Source organism: Podospora bellae-mahoneyi, chromosome 2 (genome assembly GCF_035222275.1).
Source record: "Podospora bellae-mahoneyi strain CBS 112042 chromosome 2, whole genome shotgun sequence".
NCBI classification, from domain to species: Eukaryota; Fungi; Ascomycota; class Sordariomycetes; order Sordariales; family Podosporaceae; genus Podospora; species Podospora bellae-mahoneyi.
In genome coordinates this window covers 3,777,625-3,795,876 of record NC_085881.1, presented here as the reverse complement: position 1 = coordinate 3,795,876, position 18,252 = coordinate 3,777,625, and the positions used below count along the sequence as shown (strand labels likewise).

Genomic DNA, 18,252 nt, shown 5'->3' with positions numbered 1-18,252 from the left:
CGCGCTTTGATTAATACTTTACTTTCCCGCTCACACCTGCTCGTCGTCCCTGTGCCCCTTTCTACAACTTACGCTATTCCCACGACCTGCGCTGCTCCTACGATAGTTGATCTGGACGCTAAACGTCGTCACGCTTAGTAGGGCCCCCAAGCTACCGGCGGTTTCCTCCTACCCGCGAAAGTTTAGCCTTAGGGTAGAAGATAATTATATCCAACTCTAGCAGCGATAGAACTTATAAGTTAAGTAGTATACTTTGCGGTTATATTTAATGAAGCATTAACTATTATTGTAACGTTATAAACTACCTTAATTTCGATAGTATATAGGTTAATCTTTACCGTAATTACCTGCACGTTATCGCTGAGTATTAATATCTTTTTAGCGATTATATTTTTACCTCCGTCGTTATTTGTTCGCCCTTTAATTTAATAATCATAAAAGAGGTTTAAAGCGTTATTATAATATTTATTTTCACAGCACTGGCCTGACACTAACGGACCATTTGTGCATCTAACCATCCACACCGTGTGCTCTCACACGCGCTTATGTACCTGGCAGGATATATATGGTATTACATCAACGGAGATTACAATGACCGTCAGCCAAAAGTGGCTGTGACAAGAAAATATGCATTCAATGAGGCTTCTTAGGTGGCAAGTCCTCAACTTGTAGCGCTTGTTTCCAATAGTCACGCCAGCAGTATGATTCTAGGTGGCAGGACGCCCCTGGGCATCGCGTCAGATTATACACTTCATGCCAAATGGATGGCTGGCTGGAGGCTTCTTCGGGATCAAGCTGCATAGCTCGCTCGGAGAGCATCTGTTCAGAGATGGACGAAACACTCGCTTGGGACCCCGCCGCGTTGTCGTATTCCGTGACCGACTGGCATCGACGTATTTAAACGATATCTGAATTCTGAGCCTCTTCCCCGTACGACACAGTCTACATCATGTCTGGAGCTGCCTCTCCAGGGTATCCCACTGGATGTCCAGTTCATCAAACCGCTTAATAAGAGCCTGCCCTGAACGATCCGTAGCGGATACTACCACATTGGTTTCTTTGGCCTTATAGGTAGGTGGGTGTTCGTCGTATGGCAAAATCGCGCAGAATGCCACTGTTAAATTTCGTCGTGGCTGCTGTTGCCATAGCATCCCTCTTCCCGGCAAGTATCTTTATTCAAGTAATCTCTACCGAAAACATGTCGAACTGGTGCAGCGGGTGGTTTAAAAAGCCCATCTTCCCGGCGAGCCCTGATACAAGTCAACAGCAATCGAGTTTACAGAGCAACTGTCACGGTAGGGAAGACCACTGCACTAAACCAACTATGATTGCTATCAAAAGCTACAGGTGAGTTCAGCTTGCCGGCTTGACTCAGATCAGTGGTGTACATATGGTGATGGTACTGGGGCGCTGCGCGCAAGTGCCATTACAGCAACCAACCCCTGCCATTTCCACATCCGAGAGGCTATGGAACGCTGCGTACGACAACCTTAAGTTGGAGGATGTAGATCTTGTTGGGTCCTACGGGAAAATTCTGGAAAAAAATTCTCGGCGGCCAGACCGATGAGCCCTCCACAGCCGAACTCCGAGCCAAACTGAAGGATCCAATCGCGCGACAAAAGCACATAGAGGGAGTTGGTTGAAAAGGCTCAACAGAAAATATCCAAGGCTTCCAGGATAAGTACCGGGGTGGGCGACCTCGCTGATTTCGTCCTATCCGCTAAGGCAATGGTTGACTTAATACTCCAAAACGTGCCACAAGCTGCATCGGCTGCGCTTCCAGGGACCGGTGTTTGCCTTGGGCTACAGCTAAGAAAAACAAGAACCAACCTTGCCGGTACCGCCCACATTATCTCCAGAGTGGATTGGTATTACGCCCCGTCCGGATTCCTGGAGAAGGATCACATCGACGAGTCTTTAGAATCGATCCTGCCCCAGCTAAAGGCGAGGATCGTCGCGCTTTCCAAGGCCCTCCTCCCATACCAGATAAAAAGCATCTGCTCCTACTACCGCCACCAGAGTCTCGTTTTTCTCTGTGGCCTTGCCAACTGGGACGACTGGGACGCTGCCCTGAAGGCTGTCACGGACGCGGAAGATGCCCTGCAGACGGACTCGGACCAGTACAACAAGCTCCAGGCGAAGGAGGCATTGCGCTAACTCGTCAAGCGTGCCAAAGCAATGTAAAAGCCACTCGGGGATATCAGTTAGGACATCCGAGAGCTTATTGCTCAGAACAAAACTGAAAACGACGAAGGGTACCTCCAAGACCTCTTCGTGGTAGATCATCAGGACGACGTAGAAAGATTCGGAAAAGAAGGACGTGCTGCTCGACGAGGCATACAACTGGGTCCTCGACACGGAGGAATATGCAGCATTAACGAATTGGAGCTATGGTGGGGCTGGTCTTGGAGCTGTATAAATTCGGAGCACTTGTAGGGACAAGTCGAAGGTTATCTATTAACAAGTACCGCCCGATGTTACGATGCACAGGAGTGGATGGTTCCCCACCTCTCAGCCCGCTAAGTCCTCAAGGTTGCTCAACAAGGAGCATTCAGATAGAGCCTGGCCACCTCCTCATGCTAAAATAAATGTTATGAATTATAACTCTGGCAGGCCAGTTGAATAGGTCCTGCGGAGTAAGTGGAAACAACAATCTGAGAACTTTAGGGTTCTTTGGACTGCGCTGTACGACGGTGTGCAATGCTACTGAAGGAAGACAAGTATAGGGAACTGTGCCCTGTGAATAAGATTGTAAGCACTTAATAACAGAGGACCATGCTCTGGAAGAGAGTGTAGAAAACCAATATATTAACCTTGACTTGATAGCTTGACTTAACAAGAGAGAAACAAAATACTTCGAATGTGCTGCAAGAGGAGCCTGTTATAGGCATCCAGTCCTCGTGTTTGCTTCCTCCAATTCCTTCATTGCCGCAGTTTCCGTGGTTCCGGGCTATCGATGATGTCCATGGTTTCCAAGGTCCCAGGCTACCGATGATGTCCGTGTTCTCCGAAGGTCTGGGTTCTTTTATAATACCCGTTGTTTCCAAGACTCCGGGCCATTGACGGTGCCGGGTATAAGGATTTGGAGACACAAACAAAAACATACTGTAAAATACACAAATAAGTGCTGTATTTAAACAATAAACGACAACTAATAGTAACTAGTCCTCCCAAACCTTCCTTGTGGCACGACATGAAAAGAAAACATAAAAGAACATAAAAGAGCGAGTAAAGCAACAAAAGATGTGCTTTATACTTGGAATAGAAAACTTAGCACTCCCCACTCTCAAATATGCCACACGACTTTCTTACTCAAGTGTGCCAGGATGCTCCTTGCCCAACACCTTCTCACGTAGCTGTAGCGTCTGCCGATGTATCTGCTTGGCTTCCTCGTACTTCCCCTGGCTCTTAAGCACACTCGCAAGGTTGTTCATACTAATAAGTGTGTCGGGATGCTCCTTGCCCAACACCTTCTCACATAGCTGTAGCTCCTGCCGATGTATTTGCTCGGCTTCCTCGTACTGCCCCTGGCTCTTAAGCACAATCGCAAGGTTGTTCATGCTAATAAGTGTGTCGGGATGCTCCTTGCCCAACACCTTCTCACGTAGCTGTAGCGTCTGCCGATGCATCTGCTTGGCCTCCTTATATTTTCCTAAATTGTAAAAGCTCTGGCCCATTTTGGACAAAAGATCTGTTGGCGCCTCCTCATCATCCGCCCTCTCTCGCAGTTCAAGAACATGTTGCGTATGCGGAAGATAGCTCATCCACACTTCTCTATTGCCGTGATCTGGATCGGGAAACACATTATCAAGCCGTTGTAGCACTTTGGCGGTCCATTCCTTTCGCTCTCCCTTTTGAGCTAACCAGCGTAGCATCGATATTTGGACCAGCCGATGGATGTCGTAAGTATCTGGCTCCTTCCGTTCGGAGATAAATGCATACGCCTTCAGAGTCCCAATCGCGTCAACAGTCCTTAGCCTCCCGGCCGGCGGCAGCAGAGATTGCGGAATATCCTTCCCAGCTAGGAAGCACATAAACCTGAGGTAGTCCGCCGCCAGCGGGTCGTGATCTGAGATGTGCCGGAACGAAATCAGCCAAGTTATGGCGACAGGGTTTTGAATGCTTTGATATCGGTGTCGGTCCTCAAAGTCCCGGCTCAGTAGCTCGATCATATCCTCGTCACTGGACTTGCACAGTCCAAGGTATTGTGTAGTTGAGATCTGCTTCTCGGCCATATAAGCAGACGCCTGCTGTATCGCCAAAGGGAGATTGGTAAGAAATTCCAACAGCGCGACAGTGCTTGCCGTATCACGCATCTGATCTCCCTTCAAGCCTTTCTGCAACAGCTTAAAGGCTTCGTCTCTACTCATTTCTTCAACTGAGATAATGTGACTCTTAGGCCCCACTAGCTTAACCGCGACTTCGTGATTTCGCGTTGTGAATAGAATAGATCCTTTCCGGCTGAATGGAAGATAGTCGGTAAGGGCAGTGTCGCTAAGGAGTAGCTTTCTGTCATCAGCGTTGTCGATGATCAAAAGCCAGCTACCCGTACTTTCACGACTCAAGGCTGTCTTGACAAGTGCTTTGACGTCTGCCTTCACTTCATCGATCCCGGGCACCTTGAGTTGCTGGCCGATAGCACGGTATGCATTCTCAAAACTGGTGACATCCACAGCGGGAACCCAGAAGACTGAGCAGTTCGGGTGCTCATTGCTGACGCGAAAAGCAACCTCGAGCGCGACCTGCGTCTTTCCCACCCCTCCCAGGCCTTCGATTGCGGTCCGCTGGCAGTCATCCTTATCTGCACTAGGATGGATCCTCTCAAGAAGGTCCTGGAGAATCTTTTCACGGCCGACGAATTCCTTGTTACGTCCAAACGGGACAATCCAGTGCCGCTTGCCAGGTACTTCACCATGTTAGCAGGATCCTAGCCGTAGCAGCCGCTCAGAGGGGATGGTTTAACTCACAGTTCTTCCGCCGCGTCAAAACGGCAGGTGCATTCTCAGCGAATTGCTTGATCGCATCTTTAACGAGTTTAAAGTTGGGGCATTCTGGACCCTCGAATTTGTTCATGCCCGAATGGGTTGCATCTAGCCCCTGACGATGGAAACCATGGAGGCAAGCCGAGGACTCCGTCACAAGCTATCCTGCGTCAGCTACATTATGAATCGCGATAAAATTAACATACAATCTTCTTCATCACACGCTCAGTCAGCTTCTTCGCCCAACCTCGTGATAGAATGCGTCTTAACATCTCTGTCTTCTTCATTTCAAAGAAGCAATACAGGGGCAGTCGGACCGCCTCGGCATTCGCGATCTCGGTGAATTTCTGGATACGCTGGCGAACGAAGTCGTGTTTCTGCTCGAGGTCTTGTATGAGCTGGTCGGACGCTTGCTCTCCCATAATGCCGGCAACCAGCACCTGCCACCGAGCCTGCTGGGCGGCATCGCTGCCCTGGAACGGAGTGGCGAGAAAAACGACCCCGACAGTGGAAAGCAGAATATGTCGGTAGTCGCTGCCTTCCTGGGCTGCTCGATTAAAAGCCTATGGATGTTAACCGCTGTCCGCCGTCAATCCATCGGGACATACCTCAGCCAGGATAAGGCCCCCAAAACAAGAAGCAACGAAGATGATCGGTCGCCTTTGCGAACCGCGGCCTTCGGAAACAAGTTTGAGCAGCGTGTCAGCATGGCCGAGCAGCGTTTGTACGGGTGCATCTTTGAAGTAGTTTGCGTTCCAGTCGTAGGTGAATATGCGGGCCTCAGGTAGAGCTGCCGGCAGCATGTCGCTGCCGGCAGCATGTCGCTGTCCGACAGCCAGCTCACCACTCCGCCTCTTCCTTTCTTCTTGAACTCCCATGTCCGCGGCGACTCGGTGCCCAAGCCGTGGATTGCGATGATACTATGCTATTAGACAGGCCTTTAGTCGTTGGGTCGGTGCAACGTACTCGATGGTCGTGTTGTCAGGGACGTCGTGCGCTGGGACGATCCGGCGGAGTCCCTTCGGAGCCTAAAGGGGGATTGGCGGCAGTTAGCGTCCGGCCGCGTTTTCCCATGTCGAAAGGGATCCTACCATGGTAGTTATCCCAGAAATATTTCGAGAATTGGAGTCTCGCCGTTGAAACAAAATATGTGAAAGGATAAAACGAGATCCCTATAGACACGCTTTGCGCCCTTTGTGCACGATTACGGCAGGAGAAAAATATCGAACATCGCTTGCCCTCACAGACGAGAGCGCCCAATATCTGGGGCAAAACCCAAGTCGTTCGGCGATTCCTACTCGTGCATGGGAAACAGCTCAAAGCGCCACAGCCGACCACTTCCAATCATCTTGGCCCACAAGTAGCCAGTAACGTCGGTTGCTGCCAACAGTATCTTGCGGTAGCATGGGCGACGCAACTGGACAGGCGTCTACGGCGCTTATCAACCGCAATCGATCGGGGCAATTGCGCCAAATCGCAACCGAGGACCAGTAATTTAGATGCTCCCAATCGTGTCAAGACAAACGGTACAAAAGTTGAAACAGAAGAGGTACGGTCCGCAGTAGAGGTTGAAGCTCCCTAAAGTTATAGCTGCCAAGATAACTGAACATACGCACAGTAGCCTCGATAGTACGTCCAGAATGTCCGCGATCGACATCATATACATTCATCTTGGGTGGGTAGATGCATTTGCTTGTGTATCAGGGCTGAACATAGTGCCCTGCTGCAGACCACATGGACAACAAAGCACTTCGGCTCTGTCTGAGTAATGCATCTCGGGGGCAATGGTTGCATTACGATGGGTCTTATAACAGACCGCTTGTGGATAATGAGGATCAGCTACTTGAATCAAGTCGAAAGTTACATGGTTGGGTTGCAGTATCATGGACTCTCCGAGCTGCTAGCTATGTGCTGCTGTCTTTTCTTTTCATACGCCACCGTTGCCGCCCAGTTGTGGATAAACATGTAACCAAACACCAACACAATAAGCCCCATGGCGGCGATGGGGCCTAGGATGGAAAAGACAGTAAAGCCATAGGATACGGATTGGAAGGCGTCGTTGTCAGCCAGCGTCCTAGTTGCCAGCCCAACCTGCATGGCGGTGAGGGCGATAGTAATGTAGATGGTGGCGGAAGCCAGCCAGGCGAAGTTGTCTTGGAAAAAGGCCCCGTATTGTTGCCAGTGTGACATGTAGCGATGAAGGAGGAACGGGCGCTGCGAGAGGAGATATATCTTGTTCAGACGGGAGAGGCGGAGCTCGCCGTAGTGGAAGCGAACATCAACCTTAGAGTAGATGCGCTCGGTGTCCAGCTGTTCGACAAAGTGCCTCCATGCTAGCCATGTCACCTCCGGCGGCAGCAAGTGCTTGTCCTGTGCTATAGAAAAGTCACTTTCATGTGAGATGAGCGCCGCGTACGAGAACAGGAACCCGAGCGCACGCCGCTGCAGGGCTGGCCGATTACATTCGCTCGCAACGGAACAGCTGCAACCCGACTGACAACAGAGATACTCCATCCAGAAAGCATGGTCGAGCAGAAAACGCGGGATTGGTTTGACAAATAGTCGGCCGCTTGTCCAGACCAGGTGCATGTCCATCTGCTCCGTGACGAAGAGCTCCCGGGAGAGGAGGAGCTGGCAGTGCAGCGGACGCGGTGGCATGGGGCGACCGGCAACCCACAGCCAACTGAGGACCCTGTCTAACCTCTTCAAATCGAGTTCTTTCGCGATGCAGGCACATACATCCCGACCTGCGGCAACAATGTCGTCGGTATCGGTGCGGTAGGACGCGGGCAGGAGTGACAAGAGTCGATCTTGGGGCTGCAGCAGGTCACCACCCGGCCCTGGCTGGACTTCAAGGAGTAAGGCGGAGAAAGGTGGTGACTGTCGAAAACAAAACGTCAGCTTTAATGCTTGGTGGACAAGAGGATGTTCTGTTGCGTGAGACCATTGTGCGACGGAATGGAAAGGACCAATGAGTTGTGTCGTTTCGCAGAGATAAAGGACTGCGGACACGATGCTGGGAATAATTGCTTTCGCTGCGGTCTATTTGAAGGTGCAACAGCCTCACGTGATTGACGCGACGTGTGCGATTGCAGTTGGATTCCGGCTACGAGCGGCCTGCTCCTTGAAGTGACCAGGGCCATGTGTGGCCAGCCTAGATAATGCGGCTAGCCAGGGCCTTCGCGGTGTGGCCAGCCGGGTAACTGAACCATATTCTATTAATCGCACACTGCTATACTTAGAGAGTCTACAGTTGCTCACATTGAACGGAAGATATTAAATATCATGGACGACTGACACAAGTCGACTCTACGAAAGGCGAACATCTATCTCGACATAACATCCAAAAAGTTACAAAGGTCCCCAGACCAGCGTGAGAAAAAAGCTATTTGGGGAACGGAGATCTTCCATCCTGCGTAAGATACGCGATCTAAACCGCCTATCACAAGACCCGAGGGTTGCCATTATTAGTATCTATAGAGGGGAAACCTTCAGCTTTGAGCCAGATGATCAGTTTTTCCAGGATTTAGGAATCAATATAAAAGTCAAAACTCGCCTCCAGCCAGGTGAAATTGGCCCCACATCAACTCCTCCACACAGGCCCCGGCGCCGTCACGCTTCTATGTCTCCAAAACGCACACGACGATGCCATATCAAGCTCTGTCTCCCATTAGCTACCTTAGGGAAGAGAGTCTACCTGCCCCTTCAATTGCTGACGAAGCACCTCGGCCGGCTCTCCCTGTGATCTCAGTATCATTAAATCGGTTCAAAGTTTAGGCCCAGAGAAGGGCTCCCTGAAGAAAGAGGTAGAGAGGTTACTAGAGGTAGATTTCTTCTAATCCGAGAAGTTGGCTCAAAATCCGAAAAGGGGGATGAGGTGCCTAGAACAAGTATGATGACGGGATGGAGGCTTCTTCTTCACCCCGGAAATCTAGACAAATACCAAAATGGAAATAATCAGTATTATAAAAGTGCCATCTACGGCGTTGCAGGCAGCTCCAAAGCGTGTCCAGTTACGCCATCGGTTTCCGAAGGCCAAACGGCAACGGCCATGCATACTTGACGCTGTCAGCAAGCCTTGCATTCAGCACATCCTACACTTCCTTAATTACATATCAATTTATGAGCTCTCCTCTACCTTGACATTAGATGATCATCCACGAGTTCCTCTTGACCCTAGGACTGTTTTGGTCATCAATGCCTTTATTAACCGAAATATCATCCAACAGTGGCCGCTAGTCAAACTCTGCGTTGTGTCTCCAGGTAGGTGCCTAAAAAAGAACTTAAGACCCGAAGACCCATTTAACACTCACAGATATCAAGGCATTACATCTTGACCTGGTCAACTCTTCAGATGGCGGGATTCTCTGGAACGTCTTGTGGAACTATCACCATAGCCGAGTTGAGGAGGCGAGGATGTGGAGAGGGAAGCTTTCGTTGTGCAAACAAAAGGCGCTAAATCTGCCACTCCAGTCATCATCTGGACGTCTACGATATAGAGGCATTATTGACGGCCTGTATCCTTGCTCCGGCTTCCTGGCATGCGCAGTGGCTGGGAACTTGGCAACGTCCATAAATATCTAGCACTCCACTGGCCAGAGCACATTTAACGATATCTTGAACACATTGGTACCATCTGGGGAACGATCCTAGGCAATAGGCCAGAATTATTTCCTTTGATCGACTATCCTACCGTAGAGCTCCTAACACACCGTATTCCCTCGGATTCACAAGACTCACACCTTTTTACCACGATAATAAGCTCACATCAAGTCTTCTTTCATATTCAGGACCCCACCTTATACGATAACATTTTATCCAATATTATGTCGCTCGACGTTATAATCCCAAGCTTAGTAACCTTTCATAGAAATATGAGATACTTCTCCATCGGCGCGCGTGTTTTACAGCACTTCATCGCCGACAATAGCCGATTCGAAACGAAGTTTCAGAGTCTATTTCGGCAATGGGCGTATGACCCTGTATTTGAGGTTTCAGAAGACAACTTTGCCTTGATGGACTTAACAACCGTGGATCTAGCATATATTCAGCTGTTTCTTTTCGTATTGCGGCACTTCCCACTGCTGTCAGAAGATCGGCCCCTACAAGATAAACAAGGCGAATATGCTCGAGCGGGTGTGGATTCCAATTGTGTAGATCATATATTACCGCGCTCTGCGCTTAGAGTTGCGGACTCTTAAGGCACGGAGCCACACATTTCATGATCTCGAGTGTAACGAGTCAAATCACCTGCCGCCTGATCTAGAAGTCAGATGCATCGATATTATTTGGAGCATCACGCTCCAAACGCTGAATATAGACTTCTACGCGCTACCTTTTCAACTGTATTTCGTGGTCAATGCCATATGCATGAGCGAGAAAGATATGAAGCCTGTGGCGGCTCCGGTATCTGCCCATGTTTTGTGGTTGATCTGTAAACTGGTTCGCGGGGCAAGTAGGTATATGAAATACTGTTCTTGATTATAATGCTAATCTCTAGACGGAGAGGACACACAAATACACATTTACGAGGATCATCCTGGTTGTTTCCGGTTGGGGTTACTGTTCTCTTGGTGGCTCGTTGGTAGGCTTCCTGGATTTCCTTGGACAGTTTCTGAGCTTTATCTTTGTTATCTGCCAATACGGGAACGAGGAGGTTTTTGATTAGGTTGTCAGAGGTCTGGTTGGGGGAGCGGGTTCCAGGTTTGTTCTGAGCTCTGGTAGTGTTTCTCCAGCTGTGTTTGATGCCTTGGTTTACTCCCTGGAAGCCCCGGGCTAGCAGGGTCGTCACCCATCTCGATGTCCGGCCCGTCGGTTCCCATTAGAGCGGTCGATCTCAGCCACATCCACGACGCCCAGTGACCAGAAGCAGAGGGAGGAGAAGAGTGCGCCGTATAGTGACGTGCGGTACCCGCTCCTACTCCAGACCAAGGGCTTATATATGGACATTTCTGAGCTTGGTATTACGGATGCGAGTAAGCATCTTGTCAGGACCTCCTCAGTGGTGATTAACCAGTCCCTAAAGAGACGATTTTTGACGACGATATATTCGTGGATACTTGTCATAACCTCGAGAATAAGAATGAGGCGAGGATTATTTAAGATATCTTTAGGTTTATCGTTTTTTCGGCATAATTGCTTACACTTCGGAATAAGAAATATAAACGCCTTGTTAAGAGCCTTAACGAAGGGTGGAATAACGCGATTTCTCTTAATAGTGCCCGTCCCCAGCCTGATTCTTCTATTGGGTTTAGGCGAAATGCGTTTACCGAGGACCAGCTCGCTAAGTTATCGTCATTTATTAGCGACTTTATCGCCGGAGATCAGTCTCTCTTTATGGCTATGTACTATATATACTTCCGTTTCTGACCTGCGAGGTGAAGTGTGGCGCCGCTGCGCTCGATATCGCAGACTGGCAGAACGTCCACAGCATAACCCTTGCAGTGCGGGCCATCGTCGAGCTCTTTCGTGCTGTGAATCGCGAGGATAAGGTTAACCGCCAGATTCTCGCCTTCCCTATCTCGCACGACTAACGGTCAGTACGGATCTACGGCCACTACCCGGCAATAGCTAGCAATAATACCAAATATTACCGCCATTCAATCCATACTCACGATTTTACAACACTCTACAGAAGGGACAAATGGACAGCTTATCAATTCACCAAGAACGTCCACGACCTATGGATGCCCAAGCATTTTGAGAATATATGCTCTGCTATTGACCAGCTGCCGTCGGATTTAGATTTTGATGTTCCGCCACTTTCCAAGGCGACTGGGCTTTCCCAAGATTTAGGTTTAATGCGGTCAGATGCCAGCTGCGCTTCTATACCTAACGAGCAGAGCAGCCAGTCGAGCAATGCCGAGCAGCAAGCGGTAACTCCAGGTACCTTATTTAGTGAGCCGAAGAGGAGGAAAGGATAAGTCCCGAAAGGGCTGTAAGATATTAGCACACGATTATTTCAAGGCTTCCATCAAAAAATTCACAAGATAACATTCTCGTACACCTTTGGTAACACCGTTAAACCGTCTATGCCCCTAGAAACAGCCACATTATACAGAGAATCCCCTCCTGGCAACCCTACCATCTCAGCATCAAGGACCGAAAAGAAGTCAACAAGCTATTCGACTAGCTCCACCGGCAAGGACTCATGTTTACTGTCTCATCACCGTCTTCGGCGCCCCGTCTTCGTGGTATATCGAACGGCGAACTGGTAGACGAAGTCGCGCCTAGTGATTGACTTACGGATGATCAGTCGGGTGGTAATCCTAGACTCTTACCCGCTTCCCCTCGCCTGTCTCTATTACAGAGAAGCTCCGCAAAAGGACCCGCACTCACCTGCTCGGCTGCCTCCCTCGAGATGGCTAGCCGCACGCCTGCACCATTATGAGCCACCTCCCACTTTTGCTCAAGCTGGCAGGTCTGACGTTCGCTCAGCATTTTCCAATCCCGATTACTTCCGACCGAATTCCCCCATTGTCGTCAATGCAAACGCCCTGCCATGAATCTGAAACGAACGTACCAAGATGAAGACCGTCTGCGAGCCTTCCGAGGCCAAGTACTTCCGACACATTCTCCAATGGTAGCATTCACCCAAACCACGATGCGTACTCTCCACTTGTGCATGGATATTACACAGTCACTTGCAGAATGCGGTGGGCGGTTTAGACGAGATCCAGCAGGCGAAGTTGGAAGTGGCAGGAGTATCCGGGAAGCGGTGGTACTCACTTCAGCAGATTGAGGAAGAGGTCCAGCAGGCGAGATTCGAGTTTTGGCGGATGATTAACACAGCTTGGGTTGCGTTTTCCGTTACTCATATCGTCGGTATTTCTTCTCAAAGCCGTCTTCGAGTCTAGTGTCTTCGCGCCTACTAATCAGATGTATCTCTATTTCTGTTTCAGAGACAGCTCATGACCGACCCCCAAATAACGTCTCCCATTACAATAGCACTCAATACAAATGTCGAAACCCTTACCATTATAGACCCCGCATTCATAGCAGATATCCTCTCGTTGAATGTTTGAGGTACAAATGTCACCAACTTGAGGGCTCATTCGATGTGAAACCCAGTCATGGGAGTCTTAGCAACTTTCACTATTACACCGTGATCTTCGGCACACTAAGCAAAAGCTGAACAACTTCAACACTTCCGACATTTCTAGCCGACAATAGAGGAGCTCTTCCAAAACAATCTCGAGATAGAAATCGATATGGTCGGTACCAAGGAGTAGCCTGGCTACCTCAGTACGACCATATCGCAAGGCGATTGAGACCTTCCAACGCCCACTGCTCGGACCCACTCTTCAGTTGTAGCTATGGAAACAGCTTAGATAGGATTCACCCTCAGATTCCCCAAGCTTCGGCTCTCGACACTCCACCCATCTCGGCTCGCCTCCTGATTGTTGGTGAAGAAGTTGGCAGCAGTCGCGTTACCTCTCAAAACCCACTGATAATACCTGACAGCAGCAACACCAAACTTGCCGCCGTTTTGGTCACCATAGGTTCCGCCGTGCCCAACGTTCAAGTTGCCCTTCCAGGTCGGTGTGGATTGCGGAAGAAGTCGGTAGTCTCTCTCGCCCTGGTCTTCTGTCAGCTTCTTTCCAACCCTCATTCGCGATGAAACACTCACGTTGTTGAAAGCGATATCACTGGGGCCTCCCATAAAGTAGAAGATTGGCTTGTTGATTCTCGGCACAACATTCCTGCTCTCCTGCTCACTCAACAGACCCGAGTTGTAAATCCCAATGGTGGTGACCCTGTTGTCGTTCACTCCCGCCGTGTACGCCTCAACGCCACCGCAGCTCATCCCCGAGACCGAGATTCGAGACGTCTCCAGCCAAGGATAGCGCTGTTTGGTGGCGGTGTTGGTGACCCAGTCGATGGCGCGGGTCATCATCTGGGCATTGGTTGAGCCTTGGCCGCCGGGCGAGCCGGAAGAGATGACAAACACGCCATGGGAGGCAATTTGAGTCAGGAAGTTGAGGAAGTCGAGGCCGTTGGCGGAGCAAGCGCCGTTACCCCAGACCAGGACGGGGATTTTGGCTCCCTGGGGGACGTTCCGGGGGAGGTAAAGGGTGTGGCCGTTGAGGGAGGAGTCGGTGGTGTAATACGCGGGGGCGAACGGGCCGTTGCCGGTAGGCTGGTTGTGATAAGATGGTTAGTTGAGCGTTGTTAATGAAGATGGATGTGTTTGTAGAAAAGGGTAATGTGTGAATGCGCTAAAGTGTCAAAGTGCTAATGTGTGAATGTGTTAAAGGGTAAGTGATGTGAGGCCATGAGACAATGCGAGGAAGGGAAGGCACGACGCCTGCAAACTGTATAGATGGAAGGTGCCCAGGGAGCTAGGAGCTACGGAAGGAAGGAGCAATGGAAGGAATAAGCTCTGGAAGGGAAGGAGCAGTGCAAGAAAGGAGCAGAGGAAGGAAGAAACAGAAGAAGGAAGGTGCACTGGCATGAAGGGTAAGGTACGATGAAGAGATATTTGATGAGAATGGTAACTGACTCCTTGACGGGGGGCGATTGGGTTGGCCTGGCTGATGCCAGTGGCCGTTGCCAGAGCGAGGATGACAGACTTCAGCAACATGTTGATCCAGATCCTGATTGATACTGTCTGAAGCTTTACCCATTCTCCAACGCATGTCTTCCCTTATACTTATACCCATCTTCTTTGTTGTCATCAAGTCTCCGCTAAGTTACCTCCCTCCGGCAGTCCATCCCCTGCATACCCCTCTTCATATCCTCGCGCATAAATCTTTGATCTGATCGTAGCTGTCCTGGTTCCCGGTTCAGTCAATATCCTGGTCAACGGTGATCTATCGATCGTCAATGCGCGCGCAACAAACACCTCTCTCCTCATAAAAGCAATTCGTGCGCTTCCCCGGTCGAACCACTTCCCGCCAGTCGAAGATCGACATCTCGAAGCTAAACTGTAGATGTTGAACGGAGCGCAAGTGGATGATTAGCACGTGGAAATTAGCCTTTTCCCGTCTTCCCCGGACTCTTGGTTTGCATGCATTTTGCCGGGGAAGCGCTACTGCATCCGCACCCGTCATGTTGCTTCCGGCTGTTCAAATCGGCAATCGTGATACCGAGATCTTGGTTTCTCCATCGCGTACGTCAAGATAGGAAGGTCTTGACTGTTTTTGCTGCTGAAACGTATTTGCGATGACATCCATTCTTGCGCGCCACTTTCACATCTTGGCCTACTAATCAAGAGCCAAAATAGGCAAGAGAAAGTCCACCAAACAGCATCTCGCGCTTGTGAAAATGCCTATACGCAAAGAGTGAAAGCCCTTCACGTCTCAAGCAACTGACCTGACAGCGGGTACTCTGTCAACGTCAGCCTCCCACCTAACCTATCTCCCTAGATGTACCAACTTCTGCACATATCGTGGGATGCTGAAATCTGGTTTCTATCAATGACTGCGCGTGAACATTTGTAGGAAAGGTTCTCAAGCTCTTTCCCCTGACAGACCCCCTACTGCATATCTACCCCTTTAATAATCTTCCTTCTTGTTATAGAACACATATTCTTACAGTTTCAGTGCATATTCAACTATCCTCTCCCAAGACCAGTTCACCTGTGAGCTCGACGCCCTCGCCACCTTATCCTTGCCTTAAAGATTTTAAGGGACACTTGAAATAGAGCGCCAGCAAGGAATGCTGAAACGAACAGTTTCCAGACCCAAAGCGGGATTTTAAGTGTCCTAAGAACCTCACTGATAGACGGAATCCTTTTGATCTCCTGAACTGCCTCCACAACTGGTCCCACTTCGACGCTCTTTTCCTGTGAGTCTTTCCATATTTTTGCCACAGACCGAAGGTGGTCCATGTTAAGGGTGAGCGTATCAGCTTTGGCTATGGTCAAAGCCGAGTTGACAGCATTTGAGATCTCCCGACCGTTCATCTCATACTCCGACAGTGTCTCCGTTGCTGAATCTAGATCCAGTTCGCATTTTGGCAAGGATTTGAGTTTCAATATTGGTCCTAGCCGTTGTGCCCACAACATCTTTCGCGTTTCTTTGTCGGGCGAGGGGTAGTGCAGCATAACGTTGATGCGGGACTTGACTGCGGGATCGAACATTTGGGCGCGGTTGGAGGTCAGAAATATGATGCCCTGGAAATACTCGAGCTGCCTCAAGAAAACTGTTCGCGTTACGGAAAAGCGTTAGCGTGTTTATGGATGCTTTACTTAAGCTATCTTGGGGAAAAGCCTCTGCTTACCTGCTACGAGAGCATTACGCTCCAACGACACATGCCCGTCAACCTGTCTGGATTCCAGAAATACATCCGCCTCATCGATGAGTAGAATGGCCTTCCATGCAGTTCCGTATCTAACTAGCCGCCTCAGCTCTGACTGAATGCTTCTCAGATCACCCCCGAGTTCTCCGGTTGGGAATAGCAAGAGCGGCTTTGAGGTTGTCTCGGCAATTGCTTCTGTCATGACTGTCAGTACGCAATAACTTCTATGGCTGCCACGGCACAAAAATACTTTGACAGAACGCATGTGAAGCGCAACTCACCAGCTGTTCTTGTTTTGCCAGTCCCAGGAGGGCCATGCAAAACAAATATCAGACCCTTGCCTTTGAGGGCAGTCTCATCTCGGGTATGACTGGCGAATTTGTGGCTTTTAACAAGTGATGTGATGATCTTCCTATATCCATCCGGAAGGACAACCGAATCAAAGTCTTTATGTTTCCAGTCGGTCGTCTTCACCTTGTCTACAGAGAACATACACCAGCATCGCATGTCCAGAGAATACCCATAGACATATGGCAGACAGAGTAGTGTAGGATCATCGAAGCCATCGGTTGTTTTGTCTAGACTCTCTTGCTTCAGCCACTGAACTCTTTGAAGGCTGCAAGCAGTATTATCATGATAACATAAAGTATATTTACTGACCTTTCGAGATGCTCCAATTGGAAACATTGACGCGGTGGAAAGGATTATCTTCCATGAATGTTGAACAGTCTAAGACGACTCTTCCGGTAGCCTTATGGTAATCTTTTAGCAAGCTGGGTTGCTAGCGGATATGAGGGCAACTCACTGTTTCTGGGAGCCAGACGCCAATAAATTCTTCTTCGCTGGAAAAGTATGAGCCCCCAGGAGGTGTTTTAAGCCTTCTGCATAGACCTTCGTAATGATATGCTTGGCCCTGCTTTTGTACAAGCTCCAAATATCGTTGTCCGCGCTTCACAAGGCGTTCTTTTATTCCTTCTCTGTCTTTGTGATACTTTAGCGGAAAGACTGAAAGGCTTGTAATCTTCTCGGGGGCATCGCCCGCAAATTCCTGGTGTTCATATATTTTGAGACTTTCCCGCACCACACCCGTTTTCTTTCCGTCGTGTGCTTGATATAGACACTCAAGCTCGAGGTATTTCCATGGATCTCCTGTTGTTGGCGTGTCGTCATAGCACACGCTCACAAGCCAGTACAAAGCAGGCTCGCCGTTTACCATCCTGTATAGCAAGTCGCCGGGTTTAAAAACGAACCAAAGTAGATCAAATGTAATGACAGGATTCTCTCGAGTTGTGAGTGTCTCGGCCTCGGCCCACTTCTGCTTGTCAAGGTAGCTCAGGAGAAGGTTGAGATGGAGGGCACCGTCACCGCCTACCCTAGAAGCCTCCTCAGAAAGCTCTTTGCGATGATGATAGAGAAGATTGAATGGTGATGTCAGCTCAGAGGGTTTGTCAAATTCCTCGTCTTGGTCGGGATAGTAACGAACTACCCTTGTGAGAGCGGCGAGTATGTGCTTGGAATTGATCAAAAGCGTTGTATCGGTGCGATTGTTATCCTTATCGAAGTTTTGTGTCGACACTAGGGCAAATGACTGATGTTTTGTGTCTTTCTCCTTTTTGACCGGATCTGAGTCACCCTCGGTAACCACCGGGTCATTGCTTCCATCCACATAGCTGCGTTTGAGGTGTTTGACATCGCACTGCTCGCCGAGTTCAGGCGTGGCAACCACCTTAGTCTCCTCAGAAGACATAGCTCCAAGTCAAAAATTCGAACGGTCGTTATATCGTCGTCGTCGATGTGGAGTTCTACTCGACAACCACAAGGCTGTCTAATAACAAAAATGTGAGGTGTCTTGTAAGAAAGGTGAATGGTGAAAAAAAGGTGGAGAACTGGACAGTACTTCCTGGATACCTAGAAAGTGAAATCGATGCTAGGAAGTGAAGAATGTAAGGCTGATATAACTTAATAATGGATGTAGAGGGACGGAAAAGGCTGTGCCGTACCCTTGGGTGATCCATCACAGAATGGGACG

General features: G+C 49.5%; 6 protein-coding genes across 6 annotated transcripts; 2 read left to right on the top strand and 4 right to left on the bottom strand.

The window, feature by feature from the left end:
* Positions 1–1,396: 1,396 nt before the first annotated feature.
* Positions 1,397–2,157, top strand: QC761_210350 (uncharacterized protein; the record flags this gene model as incomplete). Its single annotated transcript, XM_062876773.1, has 2 exons — positions 1,397–1,541; positions 1,628–2,157. 2 exons carry the CDS (start codon positions 1,397–1,399, stop codon positions 2,155–2,157), a joined length of 675 nt encoding a protein of 224 aa, XP_062735402.1.
* A 1,151-nt stretch (positions 2,158–3,308) lies between these two features.
* QC761_0042670 (uncharacterized protein) lies at positions 3,309–6,334 on the bottom strand (the record flags this gene model as incomplete). The annotated part of the gene is given in 7 exon segments (XM_062872376.1): positions 3,309–4,906; positions 4,968–5,142; positions 5,189–5,545; positions 5,591–5,789; positions 5,807–5,902; positions 5,949–6,010; positions 6,074–6,334. 7 exon segments carry the CDS (start codon positions 6,074–6,076, stop codon positions 3,309–3,311), a joined length of 2,490 nt encoding a protein of 829 aa, XP_062735401.1. The 5' UTR covers positions 6,077–6,334.
* Positions 6,335–6,855: 521 nt separating this feature from the next.
* Positions 6,856–8,012, bottom strand: QC761_0042660 (uncharacterized protein). Its single transcript, XM_062872375.1, has 2 exons — positions 7,927–8,012; positions 6,856–7,862 (listed from the first exon to the last, which is right to left on the bottom strand). The coding sequence occupies exons 1-2, from the start codon at positions 7,927–7,929 to the stop codon at positions 6,864–6,866; spliced, it is 1,002 nt and encodes a 333-aa protein (XP_062735400.1). The 5' UTR covers positions 7,930–8,012; the 3' UTR covers positions 6,856–6,863.
* A 1,796-nt stretch (positions 8,013–9,808) lies between these two features.
* Positions 9,809–10,183, top strand: QC761_0042650 (uncharacterized protein; the record flags this gene model as incomplete). The annotated part of the gene is made up of 1 exon (XM_062872374.1): positions 9,809–10,183. The coding sequence occupies one exon, from the start codon at positions 9,809–9,811 to the stop codon at positions 10,181–10,183; it is 375 nt and encodes a 124-aa protein (XP_062735399.1).
* A 2,828-nt stretch (positions 10,184–13,011) lies between these two features.
* On the bottom strand, positions 13,012–14,915 carry QC761_210330 (uncharacterized protein). Its single transcript, XM_062876772.1, has 2 exons — positions 14,485–14,915; positions 13,012–14,121 (listed from the first exon to the last, which is right to left on the bottom strand). The coding sequence occupies exons 1-2, from the start codon at positions 14,563–14,565 to the stop codon at positions 13,309–13,311; spliced, it is 894 nt and encodes a 297-aa protein (XP_062735398.1). The 5' UTR covers positions 14,566–14,915; the 3' UTR covers positions 13,012–13,308.
* A 465-nt stretch (positions 14,916–15,380) lies between these two features.
* QC761_210320 (uncharacterized protein) lies at positions 15,381–18,245 on the bottom strand. The gene is made up of 5 exons (XM_062876771.1): positions 17,029–18,245; positions 16,884–16,974; positions 16,505–16,828; positions 16,206–16,418; positions 15,381–16,127 (listed from the first exon to the last, which is right to left on the bottom strand). The coding sequence occupies exons 1-5, from the start codon at positions 17,968–17,970 to the stop codon at positions 15,559–15,561; spliced, it is 2,139 nt and encodes a 712-aa protein (XP_062735397.1). The 5' UTR covers positions 17,971–18,245; the 3' UTR covers positions 15,381–15,558.
* Between the last annotated feature and the right edge of the window lie 7 nt (positions 18,246–18,252).

Coding starts and splice junctions, on each gene's coding strand:
- QC761_210320 (XM_062876771.1), bottom strand. CDS start 17,970: ATGTCTTCTGAGGAGACTAAGGTGGTTGCCACGCCTGAACTCGGCGAG. Junction 16,419..16,504: donor TGGCAAAACAAGAACAGCTG/GTGAGTTGCGCT, acceptor CAGTCATGACAG/AAGCAATTGCCGAGACAACC. Junction 16,128..16,205: donor GCGTAATGCTCTCGTAGCAG/GTAAGCAGAGGC, acceptor TAACGCGAACAG/TTTTCTTGAGGCAGCTCGAG.
- QC761_210330 (XM_062876772.1), bottom strand. CDS start 14,565: ATGTTGCTGAAGTCTGTCATCCTCGCTCTGGCAACGGCCACTGGCATC. Junction 14,122..14,484: donor CAATCGCCCCCCGTCAAGGA/GTCAGTTACCAT, acceptor TATCACAACCAG/CCTACCGGCAACGGCCCGTT.